The sequence below is a fragment of the Nyctereutes procyonoides genome, unplaced genomic scaffold (genome assembly GCF_905146905.1).
Source record: "Nyctereutes procyonoides isolate TBG_1078 unplaced genomic scaffold, NYPRO_anot_genome, whole genome shotgun sequence".
Classification (NCBI taxonomy): Eukaryota; Metazoa; Chordata; class Mammalia; order Carnivora; family Canidae; genus Nyctereutes; species Nyctereutes procyonoides.
In genome coordinates, this window is record NW_026575046.1 from 52,060,862 (window position 1) to 52,079,913 (window position 19,052).

The window sequence follows — 19,052 nt, forward strand, 5'->3', positions numbered from 1 at the left end:
TTTACTTTATGATTACAAAATTCTGTTATTCTATTTATAGATGCCAGAAAAATGTTAGGTTATTACCTAAAGTTTACATTGTCTAGAATAACTTTTCAATATATTTAGGCTTTTCTACCTCAGTCTCCACGTTTGTATCATTGCTGTTAAGTTTGAAAGCTGAAACAATTATAAAGAATGCTTGTGAATTTTGAATTGTAAAATACTAATTTAGAGCATTCCCTTTAGTAACTGTTATTTGTTAGTTACTTGATTCTATTTGAATCTCAGTCATCTTTAAAATGCTAAAGAGACTGAAACTTGATCTTGAGCTGCCTTTTTCCTATTAAGATGTTTTGTGATTTAATTTTAAAATGTGTTATTTTAGTTTTTAATAGGTCATATATTCACAGTTGTGAATATATATAGTCACCAATCAACTCACTTCCTCCCTTTCTCTGTTCTTCCACATTTTTTGCCCTTCTTTTCAAAGAGTAATCAGTTGTTTTTAATGTTTTTTTCTTGCGTTTCTATATATAAATCAAGTATATATTCTCATCTTTTTATTTTTAACACAAAAGTAGCATATTTTTTATATGTTCCACACTTGATTTTTGTTACTTTTTAGAGGTTTTCCATGTTAGTGCATTGAAGACTTTCTTTCTCTCTTTTTTTTTTTTTTTTAAGATTTTTATTTATTTATTCATGAGAGACACACACACACAGAGATTGAGGCGGAGACACAGGCAGAGGGAGAAGCAGGCTCTATGCAGGGAGCCTGACGTGGGACTCAATCCTGGGTTCCAGGATCAGGCCCTGGGTTGAAGGTGGTGCTAAACCACCGAGCCACCCGGGCTGCCCCCCCCCTTTTAAGATTTATTTATTTATTTATTTATTTATTTATTTATTTATTCATTCATTCATTCATTCATTCATAGAGATAGAGAGAGGCAGAGACACAGGCAGAGGGAGAAGCAGGCATGCATCATACAGAGAGCCTGATGTGGGACTCGATCCAGGGTCTCCAGGATCACGCCCTGGGCTGCAGGCGGCGCTAAACCGCTGCGCCACCGGGGCTGCCCTCTCTCTTTTTTTTATAGCTGCATACTTTTCTACTTTTTGAATGTATTATACTTTATATAATCATTTTCTTATTGATGAATGTTTAGATTTTTGATCTTGTGTTCTCTCTATACATATTTACATGCATACGTGCATCACATAAATATGACTCTTTGCAGTGGTGTAAAGAATAACTTTCACATACATACGCCTATCTGTAGGATGATTTATCAAAAGTGGGATTGCTGGATTTGATTTTATATTTCAGATATTGAGTATTGAGACACCTAAAGCCTTTACTAGCTGGTTGGGGGTTTTCTGTTTGTTTTTAATTTTTCATTTATTTTTATTTTCTTTTTTTTAAGATTTATTATTTATTCATGCGAGATATGTAGAGAGGCAGAAACAGAGGCGAGGGAGAAGCAGGCTCCATGCAGGGAGTCCGATGTGGGACTTGATCCCGGGACTCTGGGATCAGGCCCTGAGCTGAATGCAGGTGCTCAACTGCTGAGCCACCCAGGTATCCCTGGTTGGTTTTTTTTTTTTTTTTTAATGACATATTAATCTTTGTGGCCTGGTTAGACATTTAAATACTATTTGTAGGAAATTCCTACCCTTCCTGTGTTAAGTTTCTTATTCATTGTACTGTTCATGCATAGCAGTTGGGTTCATGTCATTTATTCAGCAATTGATAACTATTTTTGTCCAGGAAGTAGGATCCAGTAATGGACAAAAGATCAGTTCTTCTTTTCCTTGTCTATAATTAGAGTCTAGTTAAAGAGACCAAGATACCAGCAAATAATCAGACAAATTGATAATTAACTGAGAAGTATGTCCAAAAGTAAATATTAGTGTTCAATCAGTGATATAGCAGGAGTACCTAATTTGGGCTTCTGGTGCAGGGGCAGTTATGTTAGTATAGAATCTGGTCTGAGAGTTGAGAGGATGAGTAGGAATTAACTAGGGAAACAAGGAGAAGGTGGTTCCAGGCACAGAAAATAGTATATACTTTGGTTCTGAGAGGTCCCTACCCATTGAGTTATGGAGAGTGGCACAGTATGAGGCTGGAGAAGTAGATATGAGTCAAACTGTGTAGCATCTTTTAGACTTCATTTAAAATCTTGTATTTTTAAAAAAGGTTTTATTTATTTATTTGAGATAGAGATAGAGTAGGAATAGGGGGAGAGGGGAGAAGCAGGCTTTCCATTGTGTGTAGAGCCAAATGCGGGCCTCAATCCCAGGACCCTGAGATTATGACCTGAGTCGAAAGCAGACGCTTAACTGACTGAGCCACTTAGGCACCCTAAAATTTTGTATTTTATTCTTAGAGCAATGTGATACCATTAAAGGACTATGAGGAGAGGATGATGTGATTTAATCTGTGTAAGGTTTTCTCTGACTGCAATATGTAAAATGGATTGGAAGGTGCATAAATAAGTAAGAGGACATTGTTGAAAGGTTCATTGCAATGATTATGGTGAGGTGCATGTGGTGAATAGAGAATAAAGAACAACTTAGGAGATAAAATCTGTATGATTTGGTAATGGATGAGTAATTGGGGAATGAGGGAGAATGAAATCCTGAGGTTTCTGAGTCTCAGGATGGCTTCCAAGTTTTTAGCTTTGCCTGTACATAGATAGTGTTTAAGTGAGAGCAAGAGTGGCTTTGAGGAATCCAGTATTTGAGGTCTGTATGGAGAATACTGAGCTTGGTAAAAAGATGAGAAAAAGAGATGGAAGAAAAAAAACTAGGATTATTTGGCATGTGGTATTATTGGTGACTAGCATGTTTTGAGAAGGAAGAAGGATGTGATCAGTTTGGTTGAACTTTGTTTGGCAATCAAAATGTCCATTATGTGTAACGAGGTAGAGATCAGTGATGTTTTTGGTGATTATGATTGTTTCTAAAGTTGGGTTAGACTGGAAATGTAGTCAAAGCAGAGAAGGGGGGATGCTGTAGATAGAGATAACGTGAGGTCCAGAAGGATTTCTAAAAGTAGGGTTGATCATGTTAGTAGTACTGTGAGAAGAGTTCTGGAAATAGAGGGTGAAGACAAGAGTAGTAAGGGATCAGAGATGTGATCATAACATAGGATTTCTAGGAAAGGAAGAGGTAGATAGGATTGGTATCATGATGAGAAATTGACTTCAATGGGAGGAGGAGCTGCACTCTTAAATTAGGGGTGGGTAAGAGTGCAATGACTAGAGGTTTGTTGTGGTAAACTTGAGGATTCCTGTATGGCTTGTTTCTCATGAGTCAAGAATGTGATCACACCAGAGAGCAAGGTGCCATTACTGACTGGAAAATACCATTGTTTTGTTTTCGGGTTATAAAAAAGTTAAAACTCTTAAATTCAAATGATCTTCCCAGAGAGGATGAATTTATATAGCTTTGTACTGAAGAAATGAGAAAACATGGCATAACGGATCTATTTAACCTAACAGCTAGTTATAACATATTTTCTTTTTTTCATTTTTCACTTTTGTTTTCATTTCTCCATAGTTTATAGCAAGCTGTAGGCAGCCAAGTTCTGGAAAGCCTAATTAATAACTTCTAGTAGTTAACTCTACATTTTTCTTTGAATGTACTCCTTTTTCTGCTTATCCTCTTCATAGCACATACGAAGAGTGTAGCACAGTAAACACCCATATATACTTTACATTTACTCAACAGTTACTTCTTTGTACTAATTATTAGTTGATATCAGTGAAAAATTAAAAATTATTGTGCAGTGTTCATATTATTCTGATCATCCATGTTTATTGTTTTCTTAGCCAAGCCAAATATTTCAAATGGTGTTAGAAAACCCAAATTTTTATAAAATCACTCTTTGAAGTCATTATTTTTATTATACAAGGTACATAAAATTTAAAAAGTCAAGAGGTTAACTCTACAGGCCTTGTTTGGAAAATACTCTGCTGTTTCTATATCCTTCGCTAAGTACCTTTAATCTCTGTCAGCTGGATCTCTCGATGTTTACTTCTGTATCTCAAAAATCCATCCTTCTGAATTACTTTTTATTTCTCACTATAGAAGTTGTGGGTTAGTCATTTCCATCTTTGTATTGGGCCTTACCTCCCACCGACCCCTGCTACCTTACCTGTTGTATTATAATTTTGGTTAGGAATTCAGTGTGTATGTTGTCATGTTAACAGTGTACACAGCTTAGCCACTTGGTGTCCAGTGCTTTCGTTGCCCTCAGAACCTTTTGATATTTCTGCAGTAATCTGTGTGTGTGTTTGTGTGTGTGTGTGTTGGTGAGGGAGAGAGGGTTCTTAGTGTTTTATGTATTTGTTACTAATTCATAGTAAAACTCTCCTAGGTTTTATTTTTTCCACATGATCTGATATATTGGCAATTTGTCATTTTCCTTGTCTTTTTTTTTTTTAAGAGAAGGAAAGGAGGGGGGAGTGGCAGTGAGAGTGAATCTTTTTATATGTTTTTATTTTATTTCTTTTTTTTTTAAGATATTATTATTCATGAGAGACACAGAGAGAAAGAGGTAGAGATATAGGCAGAAGGAGAAGTAGGGTCCTCACAGGGAGCCTGATGTGGGACTCATTCCTGGGACTTCAGAATCAAACCTTGTGCTGAAGGCAGACACTCAAACGCTGAACCACCAAGCCTTCCCAAGAGGGAATCTTAAGCAGGCTCCACACCCAGCATGGAGCTTGATGCAGGGCTCAGATCTCAGAACTCTGAGAGCATGACCTGAGCATAAATCAAGAATGGGATATTTAACTGACTGATCCCCCAGGTGCCCTGGTAGTTTGTCATTTTCATTATCTTGAGGAACTCTGACCTAGAGCCTTAGGCTGTTGAACCTTGAACAATACGGATTTGAATTGTGCAGGTCATTATATAATTTTTTATACAGATTTTGTTTTTGTAAATGTTTTGTTTTGTATTTTTGTAAATGTATTTTCTCTCAAGATTTTCTTAATAACAATAATATTAAATGTGCTTTCCTTATGATTTTTCTTAATAGCATTTTCCCTAGCTTACTTTATTATAAGAATGCAGTATATAATGTACAAAACATATAAAATATGTGTTAATTGACTGTTTATGTTATTGGTTAAGGCTTTTGGTCAGCAATAAGCTATTAGTACTTAAGTTTTTGGGAATTCAAAAGATATGTGAATTTTAACTGCACAGAGAATTGGGATTCCAGACCAACCCTCTGTCCCCTGCTACCACTGGGTTGTTCAAGGGCCAACTGTATTTTCCTTCAGTCTAGTTACATTCTCTGTTTAATAGCTGTTATACTGGGGATTCCTTTCAGCTTTTGTGTTGAATTCCATGTCTTCCTTGATTTTGGTTTATTCACCTATTTTGAATATATAGCAAGTTTGTCAGTAGTTTCCTGAGAAAGGCAAATTTTTGAGATCTTGTGTTATCTGAATATATTTTTATTCTTTTCATACACTTGTTTGTTTGGCTGGTATAGAATACTAGCCTGAATATCATTTTTGCTCAGAATTTGAAGGCATTGCTTCATTGTCTTCTACTTCCAGAATTGGTATTAAGTCAAGTTATTCTGATTGTTATTTTGTATGTGACTTTTGTACTTTTTGAAAGCTTGCAGACTCTTCTCTCTGTTCCTATAGTTCACAAGGCACAAGGATAGGTATTGGTGGTTCCTTTGGATCTGCAAATTTAGTTTCTTTCTTTCTAGGACATTTTCTTGAATTATTTCATTGATTATTTTCCTACCTTTGTTTATTTTCTCTTCTATAACTCTTCCCCCTCCCCCCCTCCTATAACTCTTACCATCTTGACTTTCCTGCATTGGGCTTCCTAATTTTTTCATCTTTTTTTGGTACATATTTGTTTTGCTCTACTTTATATAAAGTGAGTTTCCTCTACTTTGTCTTTAGACCTTTTTTTGTTTTACATTTTTGCTCTTAATGTTCTTAATTTTAAAGGATTCCTTCGTTTCCAAGTTCTTTTTTTCCCTTACTCTTTATATTTTTCTTTGTTCTCTATTTTTTTTATGTTTGAGCCTTTCCTTAGATCTCTTTTCTGGGTTAAAGAGCAAATGGATGCTCCTGAATGTGTGGAGTTTATCAATCTTTAATTTTCTTATAGGGTGGCTCCCTCCTCATTCCCAATCCATCTTGATTTTATTTTTTAGGTTTTATTTATTCATGAGAGAGAGAGAGAGAGAGACAGAGACACGCAGAGACACAGGCAGAGAGAGTACCTGGCTCCATGCAGGGAGTCCGATGTGGGACTTGATCCCGGGACTCCAGGATTACGCCTTGGGCCAAAGGCAGGCGCTAAACTGCTGAGCCACCCAGGGATCCCCTTTAACCATTTTTAAAAAAAGATTTTATTTATTTATTCATGAGAGACACACAGAGAGAGGCAGAGGAGAAGTAGGCTTCCTGTGGGGAGCCTGATGCAGGACCCCATCCCAGGACCCCAGGATCACCACCTGAGCCAAAGGCAGATGCTCAACCACTGAGCCTCTCAGACATCTCCCATTTTAACCATTCTTATGTGTACAGTTTAGTGGCATTAAGTACATCCACATTGTTGTACAATTATTACTAGCATACATATCTAGAACATTTTCATATTTTTACAATGAACATCCATACCCATTTAATAATAACTTCGCCTCTGGTCAGTACTATTCTTTTTTTCTTTATGAATTTGACTATTCTAGTTACCTCTATAAATGGAATTATACAGTATTTTTATGTGTCTGGTTTATTTCACTTTGCATAATGTCTTTATAAAGTTTATCCGTGTGATATTATGTATCAGTATTTCATTTTCAAGGCTCAGTAATATTCCATTGTATGTATATACCACATTTTGTTCACCCTTCAGTGGACATTTGGGTTATTTCCACGTTTTTAACGTGGTGGGAATAATATTGCTATGAACATACTCTTGTGAATAAAACTGTTCAAATATCTGTTCTGACTTTTTTCTTAATTGTATTTTTATTTAAGTAATATTTATACACAACTTGGGGCCTAAACTCACTACCCCAGCCAAGATCAAGATGCTTGCTCTTCTGCCTGAGCCAGGCAGGTGCCTGTCTGACTTTTTATTACATGTGAAGTACTTGTGTTTTGTCTTAAAAAAAAAAAAAAAACCTTTCAAATTTTGTTTTTTTAATTGTTAGTGTTACTGCCTTAGTTCAGGTTCTAGTCATCTCAGATGTACACTATTTTGGTAATCTCTGGTTTTCTGAGTCTCCTCTCTGCTCTTGAATGTGTTATTCTGAGGTCAAGGAGATTTATCTTTCTAAGACCCCAAACTGAGCATGTGGTTCCATAGTTTAAATGAGGCTCCTCAATGCCAAGAGCGTAATAGGCTCTTAACATGGCATCAAGCTCTTCCAGGTCTGAACACTGCTTACCTGCTTACTGGTTTTTATTGAGTTAGTGTTCTGCACTACTTTTTTTCTTTCTTTCTTTTTTTTTTTCTTTTTGAAAGATTTTATTTATTTATTCATGAGAGACACACAGAGAGAGAGAGAGGCAGAGACACAGGCAGAGGGAGAAGCAGACTCCATGCAGTTTTTTTTTTTATTTTTATGTAAACACATGTATTACACGATGGTAAACCCACACTGCAGAGAAGTGTAGTAGTTGTACAGTTTACATGTCAATGCCCGAACTTCTCTATATATTTACATAAAAGGTTACTTTGATGAACCAATATGCGTTTGCATTTTTACATGTGAATTTCTTTAGTCTTGAATCCCGCATCAAGGAGCTACAGTGAAATATTTCTGAATAAAGCAGTGAGCCCTAAAAAGCTAGTCTTGAGATAGGACATGTGATCCATCCGTCCGAAAGTTATTTCTTTGCGTGGCTGGAACCCGGTCACAGACATGGATACGTGGCGAGGCCAACAACTGATGTGGGACTCGATCCTGAGACTCCAGGATTATGCCCTGGGCCGAAGGCAGGCGCTAAACTGCTGAGCCACCCAGGGATCCCTGAACTACTTTTTAGTTCCCAACTGTTTGTTTACTCAAACAGCTTTTGAAGATTCTGGACCCTCATACTGGAATTCTCTCCTTAACAAACTATTTACTTTTAAAAATTGTGCTTAGGTATCCAAGTTCTCTAATTAATGATCCCCACTTAAAAAAAAAAAGTGATTGATTGGAGAGAGCAAGAGCACACACATGAGTCGGGGAGGGGCAGAGGGAGAGAGAATCTTCCAGCTGACTCTGCACTGAGCTCGGAGCCACACATGTGGCTCGATCACAAGACCCTGAGAACATAATCTGGGCCAAAATCAAGAGACGGCCACTTAAGTGACTGAGCCATCTGGGTCCCCCCAATATCTCCACTTTTTAATGTTCTTTTTAAAAGTATATGTTTAGTTAAGCAGCCTGCTCTTGGTTTTGGCTCTAGGTTGTGAGATTGAGCCCCCTGTTGGGCTCCATGCTCAGTAAGGAGTCTACTTAAAAAATTCTCTCTCCCTCTCCCCCACCCTCTCCACTCTCTTGCTCTGCTCTCTTAAATAAGTAAATGTTTAAAAAAAATAAAAAGTGAATGTTTATTGCAATTATTTATTTATTTTTTTTACCATAATTTATTTGTATACCTCTTGCCTACCAGGCAGTGAGTTTTTTTGTCCTGTTTATAGTGCTGGCACATTGTAAGTGTTCCGTCTGTGCTGATTGAATTTATTTATGGGAGAATTATGTACTTCTCAAGTTGACTTTCTGAACTTCTATAGATATATATATATATTTTACCAATTTTAATCCCCCTTTAGGTGATTTCTATGGAAGGATTTAATTTAGTAGATTGAGACTAGGGAGTTCAGTTCTTTCATAGAACTTGTTTTTGAAATGCACTAAAAGTCAAAATTTAACCAGTTTGTAATTTTATCATTAACCTATATTTTTATAGAAAAACAACCCTTTCAACTAAAGTTTATGAGAGCTCATGGGTACTCTTTATTCTTTGTTTGTATAGCTTTGAAACTAGCGTTTGTAAAGAAGTTGCCATTGAGATAAAGAAGACGTGGTCTAATTATACAATGGAATATTACTCAGCCATTAGAAACGACAAATACCCACCATTTGCTTTGATGTGGATGGAACTGCTGGAGGGTATTATGCTGAGCGAAATAAGTCTATTGGAGAAGGACAAACATTATATGGTCTCATTCATTTGGGGAATATAAAAAATAGTGAAAAGGAATAAAGGGGAAAGGAGAAAAAATGAGTGGGAAATATCAGAAAGGGAGATGGTACATGAGAGACTCCTAACTCTGGGAAATGAACAAGGGGTGGTAGAAAGGGAGGTGGGCGGGGGGTGGGAGTGACTGGGTGACGGGCACTGAGGGGAGCACTTGATGGATTGACAAATTGAACACCAATAAAAAATAAATTAAAAAAAAAAAAAGAAACGACAAAAAAGAAAAAAAAGAAGTTGCCATTGAAATTTACTTGATAGGGGATCCCTGGGTGGCGCAGCGGTTTGGCGCCTGCCTTTGGCCCAGGGTGCGATCCTGGAGACCCAGGATCAAATCCCACATCGGGCTCTGGGTGCATGGAGCCTGCTTCTCCCTCTGCCTCTCTCTCTATATCATAAATAAATAAAAAATTTTAAAAAAAATTTAAAAAAAAGAAAAAAAAGAAATTTACTTGATATTTTGGCTGCTCTTCCAATTACTGTGGAGACCTGAGTTTTAAAGTATTTATACTTGTTCTAATGTTGAATTTACAAATCTCCCCTCCCCTTTCTTTTGTTTTCCTTTCCTTTCTCCTTTATTTTTCTATTCTGAAGGAAATAGAGTTTTCTGTTTATTCAAAAAGATAAGATAATTGGATTCTTTTTGCGTGTTTTAAAAAAATGGTTGTTAAGGGCATTAGTTGTGAGTTCCTATATAAGTGAATTTTTATATTAGATGATTCCCTTTTCTAAAAAGAGGCAAATTATTATACTTTGCTTGGTCCTGATATATTTCTTTTGTTATATTTTTTATTGGTATGTAAAATGCCGAAATGTAAATTTGATTATAATCTTTTTCTGGACAAGACGTGTGTTTTTATTTTTCTTAATTGTATTATTAGAACTTTGGACAACTAAGAAACTGTAGAATAACTCGATTTCTTTTTGTTTTTATTGCTCTTGGAATTTTCTTTTTATTTTTAAATTTCTGTATTTTGAAGTATCAAGTTCTTTCTCTGCAAAGCCAATGTTTCGGGATCCCTGGGTGGCGCAGCGGTTTGGCGCCTGCCTTTGGCCCAGGGCGCGATCCTGGAGACCCGGGATCGAATCCCACATCAGGCTCCTGGTGCATGGAGTCTGCTTTTCCCTCTGCCTGTGTCTCTGCGCCTCTCTCTCTCTATGACTATCATAAATGAATAAAAAAAAAATATAAAAAAAAGCCAATGTTTCGCTCTGAATTTGCACCCTCTGATGTTATTCTACCTAACTGTATCTAAAAGGAGGAGTGTACTACAAATTAGTTGGTTGTTATGAAGAGTAAGACTCCATACAAAGCACTTAGTGTGAATACCTGGTCTGTAGTAGCCATTCCATAAATGTTAGCACATCATACATAACAAGGTGTTGAAGCATTTCTTTTCATTCCTTATATTTTAACATAGTTTAAAAAATTTGTTTGGTAGCTGGTTCTTACTGATAATTATATTTGTGATTTTGTGGCTTATTATATGCCCTTTGTATTTTCTGGTAACAAGGGTACAAGACTTTATAGACTGAGTATAAAAGCAACTTAGTTGATTGTTAAAACTGGCTTGGAATATATAGCATATCACCAGACCAAACCACTGAAGTTCTTTCACAGATTCTTAAGCATTTTCTTGCCACATGAATAGAATATTTAAAAATTTCCCCTCTGATTTCTTCTTCTTCTCTTCCTCCTTCTCCTCCTCCTTTTTTTTAGTAGAGATTTCTTTGGCAGTAGTGGTATGGCTGTTCTCTTGATGATAAACAGTCTTCTTTTTAAAGTAATGATGCTGGTTCTTATATTTATCTAGTTTCAAACCGGAGGCCCTATCGACAATACTACGTGGAGGCTTTTGGGGACCCTTCAGAGAGAGCCTGGGTGGCTGGAAAAGCAATCGTCATGTTCGAAGGCAGACATCAATTTGAAGAGCTACCTGTTCTTAGGAGAAGAGGGAAGCAGAAAGAAAAAGGATATAGGCACAAGGTAAATAAAGACTCTTTATTTTCTTTGGGATAGACAGGGAGGAGGCAGGAAAGAAGGCTTACATTTTTGAAATATGTTATTTCCTTTGGTAGTAGAATATTTGTGAGAAAACAAATGAAAGCAATTTATTTTTCCTGGATGAAATAGGGCTAGCCTTCCATAGATTTATACTCAGCTTTTTGAGAAATGATTTCAGATAATTTTTGCCATGTCACTTAGATGTGACAGTATAAAATTATATGACCAGGGTTTTTTTTTTTTGGTTATATCTTTTGTATGAAAAAAATGATCATTGAGCTGAAATATTCTACTTCTTACTCTCCAGGTTAATTATTTCTCTTAAAAATGCTAAAGGTAAAGCTGTCAACATTTTTGTTGTCTGGGGTTTGTTTTCATTTTAATCATCTGGTACTCATCACCGACAAGTGCACTCCTTAATCTTTCTTACTTCTATCACCCATCCTCCTTCTGGTAATACAATTTTGGTTTTTGTATGTCTTGTTATTGCTTAAGGTTGCAGTTTGAAACCCAGTAATGTTTTAATAAAGAATACTGTGTTTTTGTTCCATTTGCTTGATGTTTTGTGTTAAAGTTGGGTAAAATTTTGGCTTTTTAAAAAAAATATTTCTTTGTGGTCATTTCTAGAAAGCAAAATAGTTCCTATTAGATTGGTGTTTCATGCTTCCTTGTATAAATACTTGATAATCATTATTAAGATAAGTTAGAGTCATTATGCAGTCCCTGCTGTTTTTCAGTTGAATTCTCTGAGGATTAGTGTCTTCATCTCTAAAACTAGAGATGTTGGGAGGATTAGAAATAATTATAAATATTTAATATGTCATAAGCTTGTTGATGCCATAAAACAACCAGTATATGCTATTGTTACAATGAAGGAGGCAAACTATATTAGTTCCAATACTTTGGATAGTTGTTAGTAGGGAATTGTTGAGTTTTTGTGTCAAGCCTTGAGCTACGTAGCTTAACCAACCCCCTTTTCAGAGGAGTTCAGTAGGGCTTTCAGATTCTGGAAAGTTAATTACTCATGTCACAATTATGAGAATTAATGCGTGTGTGTTTGTGTGTGAAATCAACTAGTTGGTCAGCTCATTGCTTTATAAGAGGAGGCTACCTTTCCAGTGACCTGAATTTTTACATGCTCAGTGGATTATCCCTTTTACAAGCTTTAAAGTATAGTTAGCTAATAGAACCTTGACTAATAATTATTGTATGAAGCCAAGGAGGGAAATAATAGTTAGAAAAAATAGTTATATTTCACAGAGCATAGTGTCTCTATCGTAAGGAATCAAGAAAGGTGTATATGTAATAGCCAAGGTATTTTACTGTTTCTGAACAATGTGACTAAACCCAGAGACTGCTTGGTTATAATCCAGATTTTATGTAACATGTATAGAACAATCAGATACATCACCAGAAATAAAGAGGCTTAGGGATAACCAGAGGTTCAAATTTAGGGTCCTGGGATAGATCTGACCTTATTTTGCTGTCCTCATTTTGCTCTGTTCATCTTCTTTAGCCTTTTGCTTTCTCTTATACAACTGAGCCAAGTGCTTGGTCTTCATTCTTCAGGAAGAAAAGAAATCCTTATTTAAAATGTGGAGGGGTAAATAGGAAGGGTCTGATTATTCTTTTATTTGGTAGTGTAATGTTGATTAGTAATGCAGTCCTAGTTGTGATCCACTCTTTTGTCCTTCTAAAGAAGGGAGAGCAGAGGATGTATGGGATTAATCTTTCCTCTAATGATAGATCTTAGTACTAGAAGTAGATTTGAGGAATCCCCCATTGATTAGGCTCTAGGTGATCAATGGGTGCTAAGCACTTGGCTAGTACCTTAAAAGTACCTTGAAGAAGTTTACAAGGCTTAGAAAAGCTTCTTGTATGAGAATTTACTGATAACCTCCCTCTTCCCTTCTGTATTTTTTTGATAAGTGATAATCTTTTTCTCCTTTAAATTTAAGGTTCCTCAGAAAATTTTGAGTAAATGGGAAGCCAGTGTTGGTCTTGCTGAACAGTATGATGTTCCCAAAGGGTCGAAGAACCGAAGATGTGTCAGCAGTTCAATCAAGTTGGACAGTGAGGAGGATATGCCATTTGAGGATTGTACAAATGATCCTGAATCAGAACATGACCTATTACTTAATGGCTGCTTGAAATCTCTGGCTTTTGACTCTGAACATTCTGCAGATGAAAAGGAAAAGCCTTGTGCTAAGTCTCGAGCCAGAAAGAGTTCTGATAATCCCAAAAGGACTAGTATGAAAAAGGGCCACATGCAATTTGAAGCACATAAGGAAGAACGAAGGGGAAAGATTCCAGAGAACCTTGGCCTAAGCTTTATTTCTGGGGATGTATCTGATAAGCAGGCCTCTAATGAACTTTCCAGGATAGCAAACAGCCTCACAGGGTCCAACACTGCCCCAGGAAGTTTCCTATTTTCTTCTTGTGGAAAAAACACAGCAAAGAAGGAATTTGAGACTTCAAATTGTGACTCTTTACTGGGCTTGTCTGAGGGTGCCTTGATCTCTAAACATTCTGAGGAAAAGAAGAAACTCCAACGAGGTTTGATGTGTAGTTCAAAAGTACAGCTCTGTTATATTGGAGCAGGTGATGAAGAAAAGCGAAGTGATTCCATTAGTATCTGTACCACCTCTGATGATGGAAGCAGTGATCTGGATCCCATAGATCACAGTTCAGAGTCTGATAACAGTGTCCTTGAAATTACAGATGCTTTTGATAGAACAGAGAACATGTTATCTGTTCAGAAAAATGAAAAGGTAAAGTATACTAGGTATCCTGCCACAAACACTAAGGTAAAAGCAAAGCAGAAGTCCCTCATTACTAACTCACATACAGACCACTTAATGGATTGTGCTAAGACAGCAGAGCCTGGAACTGAAACATCTCAGGTTAATCTCTCTGATCTTAAAGTATCTGCTGTTGTTCGCAAACCCCAGTCAGATTTTAGAAATGATAGTTTCTCTCCAAAATTCAACACACCATCAAGCATTTCCAGTGAGAACTCACTAATAAAAGGTGGGGCTACAAATCAAGCTCTGTTACATGCAAAAAGCAAACAGCCCAAGATCCGAAGTATAAAGTGCAAACATAAAGAAAATCCCGTTGTAGTGGAACCTCCAGTTACAAATGAGGACTGCAGTTTGAAATGCTGCTCTTCTGATACCAAAGGCTCTCCTTTGGCCAGCATATCCAAAAGTGGGAAAGTGGATGGGCTAAAACTACTGAGCAACATGCATGAGAAAACCAGGGATTCAAATGACATAGAAACAGCAGTGGTGAAACATGTTCTGTCAGAGTTGAAGGAACTCTCTTATAGATCCTTAAGTGAAGATGTGAGTGACTCGGGAACATCAAAGCCGTCAAAACCATTACTTTTTTCTTCTGCCTCTGGTCAGAATCATATACCTATTGAACCAGACTATAAATTCAGTACATTGCTAATGATGTTGAAAGATATGCATGATAGTAAGACCAAGGAGCAACGGTTAATGACTGCTCAAAATTTGGTCTCGTATCGGAGTCCTGGTCTTGGAGACTGTTCTTCGAGTAGTCCTGTAGGTGCATCTAAGGTCTTGGTTTCAGGAAGTTCCACTCACAGTTCAGAAAAAAATGGAGATGGCACTCAGAAATCAGTCCGTCCTAGCCCTAGTGGGGGTGACTCTGCACTGTCTGGAGAATTATCTGTACCTGTACCTGGCTTAGTGTCTGACCGAAGAGATGTCCCTGCTTCTAGTAAAAGTCATTCAGACTGTGTTACTAGGCGCAACTGTGGGCGTTCAAAACCATCATCTAAATTGCGAGATAGTTTTGCAGCCCAGATGGGAAGGAACACATTGAACCGTAAAGCCTTAAAGACAGAGCGCAAAAGAAAACTCAGCCGACTTCCAGCTGTGACTCTTGAGGCTGCCCTGCAGGGAGACAGAGCAAGTGGAGATTCAGAGAATGGTTCCTCAAGAGGTGGGCTAGAAGACTCTGGTAAAGAAGAACCCCTTCAGTTAATGGGCCATTTAACAAGTGAAGACAGTGCCCATTTTCCCAGTGTTCATTTTGATAACAAAGTCAACCAGCCTGACCCTGATAAAATTCCAGAGAAAGGCCCCTCTTTTGAAAACAGAAAAGGCCCAGAGTTGGATAATGAAATGAACAGTGAGAATGATGAACCCAATGGTGTAAATCAAGCGGTGCCTAAAAAGCGGTGGCAGCGTTTAAACCAAAGGCGCACTAAACCTCGTAAGCGCACTAACAGATTTAGGGAGAAAGAAAACTCTGAGGGTGCCTTTGGGATTTTGCTTCCATCTGACCCTGTAAAGAAGGGGGATGAGTTCCCAGAGCATAGACCCCCTACTTCAACAAACATAATAGAAGATACACTGGCTGATCCAAATCATACCAGCTGCTTAGATTCAATTGGACCACGGTTGAATGTTTGTGATAAATCCAGTGCCAGCGTTGAAGAGATGGAAAAAGAGCCGGGAATTCCCAGTTTGACACCCCAACCTGAGCTCCCTGAACCAGGTAAGGACTCCTGACTATGATTAGGATTATAGAAGTGGTGATAATGTTACCCTTCTGAAATTTTGATGGAAGCACTATGTATAAATTGCGAGGAAAGAATTATCACTTGAAGTGAAGGAAGGACTTTATATACAGGGTCTGAATTTTGAGGACCAGTTTTCCATATGCCTTCAGAAATTGTTTTACCAAAAGCTCTCTCTTTTTTTGTCCCTTTTGCTTTTAGTAAGTTTCAAGAACATTTTGTTACTGTTCTTCATTTCCTGCCTTTTTTGGGGGGGGGGGGATGCAGAAGGAGAGAGAGAGAGAATCTTTAATCAGGCTCCACATTCAGTGTGGAGCCCGGTATGGGGCTTGATCTCAAAATCCTGAGATGATGACCTGAGCCAAAATACAGTCATTAGCTTTGCTGAGTGAGCCACCAAGGAACCCACTACCTTTTTAATCTTTGAATTTTTTGGGACTTAACCTGGCATTGTAGGTAATTGAGAGGCCCTGAGCTGAAAATTTTAGTTATTAGTTTACAAGTGAATAGATTTTATTGAATGTTAGGCTTCCTTTTTCACAATTTAAGGAAGGTCCACCAATTGTGTAGATAAAAGGGACATTTGCTTTAGGGAAATAGAAGGTGTTCTGTAGTACTTATTCAAAGGGCTTCAGATGTTTTAACTTCCCTTCTGTAATGAGGTTTGAGCAAAACAAAAAATTGAAGTTTCACGTTATCTTACTTTAGCTGCAGAAGTAAAACAGAAGTCTTTCAAGATATAAATAGTATACAGTATAGTTATTGAGAATAAAACTGATTATCGTTAACCATAAGATTCTCAAAGTTGTTTACCATAGATTTTTTTAACAGCGTTATTGAGATATAATACATACCACGAAATACGCATCATTTTAAAGTTTATACTTCCAGTGGATTTTAGTATACTCACAGACTTGTACAGTTGTCAACACAATCAGTTTCGGAATATTTGCATCACTCCAGAAAGAAACATAGTACTCTTTATTTATCTCCCTTCATTTCTCCCCAATCTGTAGATTTGCCTGTTTTATACATTTCATGTTAATGGAATCATACAATATGTGGTACTTTGATGTTTGTTCTTTTAATTAGCATGTAGCAATGCTTTATTTTTATTGTAAAAAATACATAAAGTTACCTTCTAAACAAGTTTAAACTATATATTATAATATTACTGTATACATTTTGTGTACAGCAGATCCCTAGAACTTTTTCATCTTGCATGTCTGAAACTGTACTCACTGAACAAAAATTCTGTTTACTTCTTGCCCCAGCCCCTGGCAACCACTATTCTCTTTCTGTTTTTATGAGTTGCGTTACTTGAGATACCTCCTGTAAATGGAATCATGTACTATTTGTCTTTTTGAGATTGAATTATTATTATATACTTATTATTATAAGGTTCATCCATGTTCTAGCATATGACATGATTTCTGTCTTTCTTGAGGCTCAATTTTCATACTATATTTTTTTTTTATTCATCTATCAGTGGACATTTAAGATTGGACATTTAAGTTGCTTCTGTATCTTGACGATTAGGAATAAGCCTACATTGAACATGGGTGTGCAAATAAATATCTCTTTGAGATCACATTCTCAGTTCTTTCATTATTTTTTTTCTCTCTGTTATTTTAGATGTATGCCAGAATTGGAATGGATCATATAATTCTAATTTTAGTATTTTGAGGAAACTCTGTACTGTTTTCCTTAGTGGCTGCACCATTTTAAAATCCTACTTCCTCATATCCTCACCAGCACTTGCTATTTATTTAAGCGGCCATCCAACAGGTGTAAGGTTATGTCTCATTGTGGTTTTGATTTGCATTTCTTTCCCCTGATGATTAGTGATGTTGAGCATCTTTTCATATGCTTATTGGCCATTTATACATCTTCCTTGAAGAAATGTTGCTGCAAGTCCTTTGCCCCCCCCCCTTTTTTATGATAGTCACAGAGAGAGAGAGAGAGAGAGAGAGAGAGAGAGAGAGAGAGAGAGAAGCAGGCTCCATGCACCGGGAGCCCGACGTGGGATTCGATCCCGGGTCTCCAGGATTGCAACCTGGGCCAAAGGCAGGCGCCAAACCGCTGCACCACCCAGGGATCCCTCTGTGCCCATTTTTTAATTGGGTTGTTTTGTTACTGAGTTGTAGGATTTCTTCCTCCCTCCCTTCCTCCTTTCCTTCCTTCCTTCCTTCCTTCTTTATTTCCCTTTATTTAATACATGGTTTGCAGATTCTTTTATTTTGAAGGTTGTCTTTTTACTGTATTGTTTCCCTTGCTGTGCAGAAGAGTTTAAGTTTGATGCAGTTCAATTTGTCTATTTTTTGCTTTTGTTATCTGTACTTTTGGTATCCTATTAAAGAAACCATTGCTCATTCTAGTCATGAATCAAATCTCCTTTGTTTTCTTCTGGAGTTTTATAGTTTCAGATCTTAGATTTAAATTTTTGATCCATTTGGAGTTAATTCTGATATCTTTCTTTTGCATATGGATATACACTTTTCCTAGCACCATTTATTGATGAGACCGTACTTTTTCCCCATTGTGTAGTTTTAGCATACTGGTCAAAGATCATTTGACCATGCACTGAGGGTTTATTTCTATTCTCCATTATGTTCCATTGACCTGTGTGTCTGTTGTTATGGCAATATCATATTGGAATGTACGTTTCTAATATGTTTCGAAGAAAGGATATATTCTTTCCTAAGATTATTTTTAGCTATTTGGAGTCCATTAATATTCCATGTGAATTTTAGAATTTTTTTTTCCTGTTTCTGTAAAAAATGGTATTGGGATTTTGGTAGGAATCACAGTGAATCTGAAGATTGCTCTTGGGAATATGAACATTTTGATAATGTTAAATCTTCTAATTCGTGAATGTGGGCTATCTTTCTACGTACTTGTCTTTAATTTCAACAGTGTTTGTAATTGTCAATGCATAATTCTTTCATATCCTCGGTTACATTTACTCCTCTAAGTATTTTATTCTTTTTTATGCTATAGTAAATGGGATTGTTTTCTTAGTTTTCTTTTTGAATTTGTTCCTTATTAGTGTATAGAAATGCAACTAATTTTTGAGTGTTGATTTTTTTGTATACTGCAGCTTTATGGAATTGTTTATTCTTGGCTTTTCGTGTATGTGTAAGCTTTAAGGTTTTCTACATATAAGATCATGTCAACTGTGAACACAGACCATTTTACTTTTTTCTTACCAGTTTGGATGCTTTTTGTTTCTAATTCTTGCCTACTTCATCTGGTTTGGACTTCCAGTGTTGTG

At 36.8% G+C, this 19,052-nt stretch overlaps 1 protein-coding gene across 9 annotated transcripts in view; it reads left to right on the forward strand.

The window, feature by feature from the left end:
* Window positions 1-19,052, forward strand: part of NSD1 (nuclear receptor binding SET domain protein 1) — a 152,664-nt gene that overhangs the window by 70,576 nt on the left and 63,036 nt on the right. For all 9 annotated transcript variants that reach the window (XM_055325648.1, XM_055325651.1, XM_055325654.1 and 6 more), the window contains 2 exons: window positions 11,036-11,208; window positions 13,185-15,756. In XM_055325648.1, coding sequence (XP_055181623.1) covers window positions 11,036-11,208; window positions 13,185-15,756 — 2,745 coding nt within the window. The remainder of the gene's footprint in view (window positions 1-11,035; window positions 11,209-13,184; window positions 15,757-19,052) is intronic.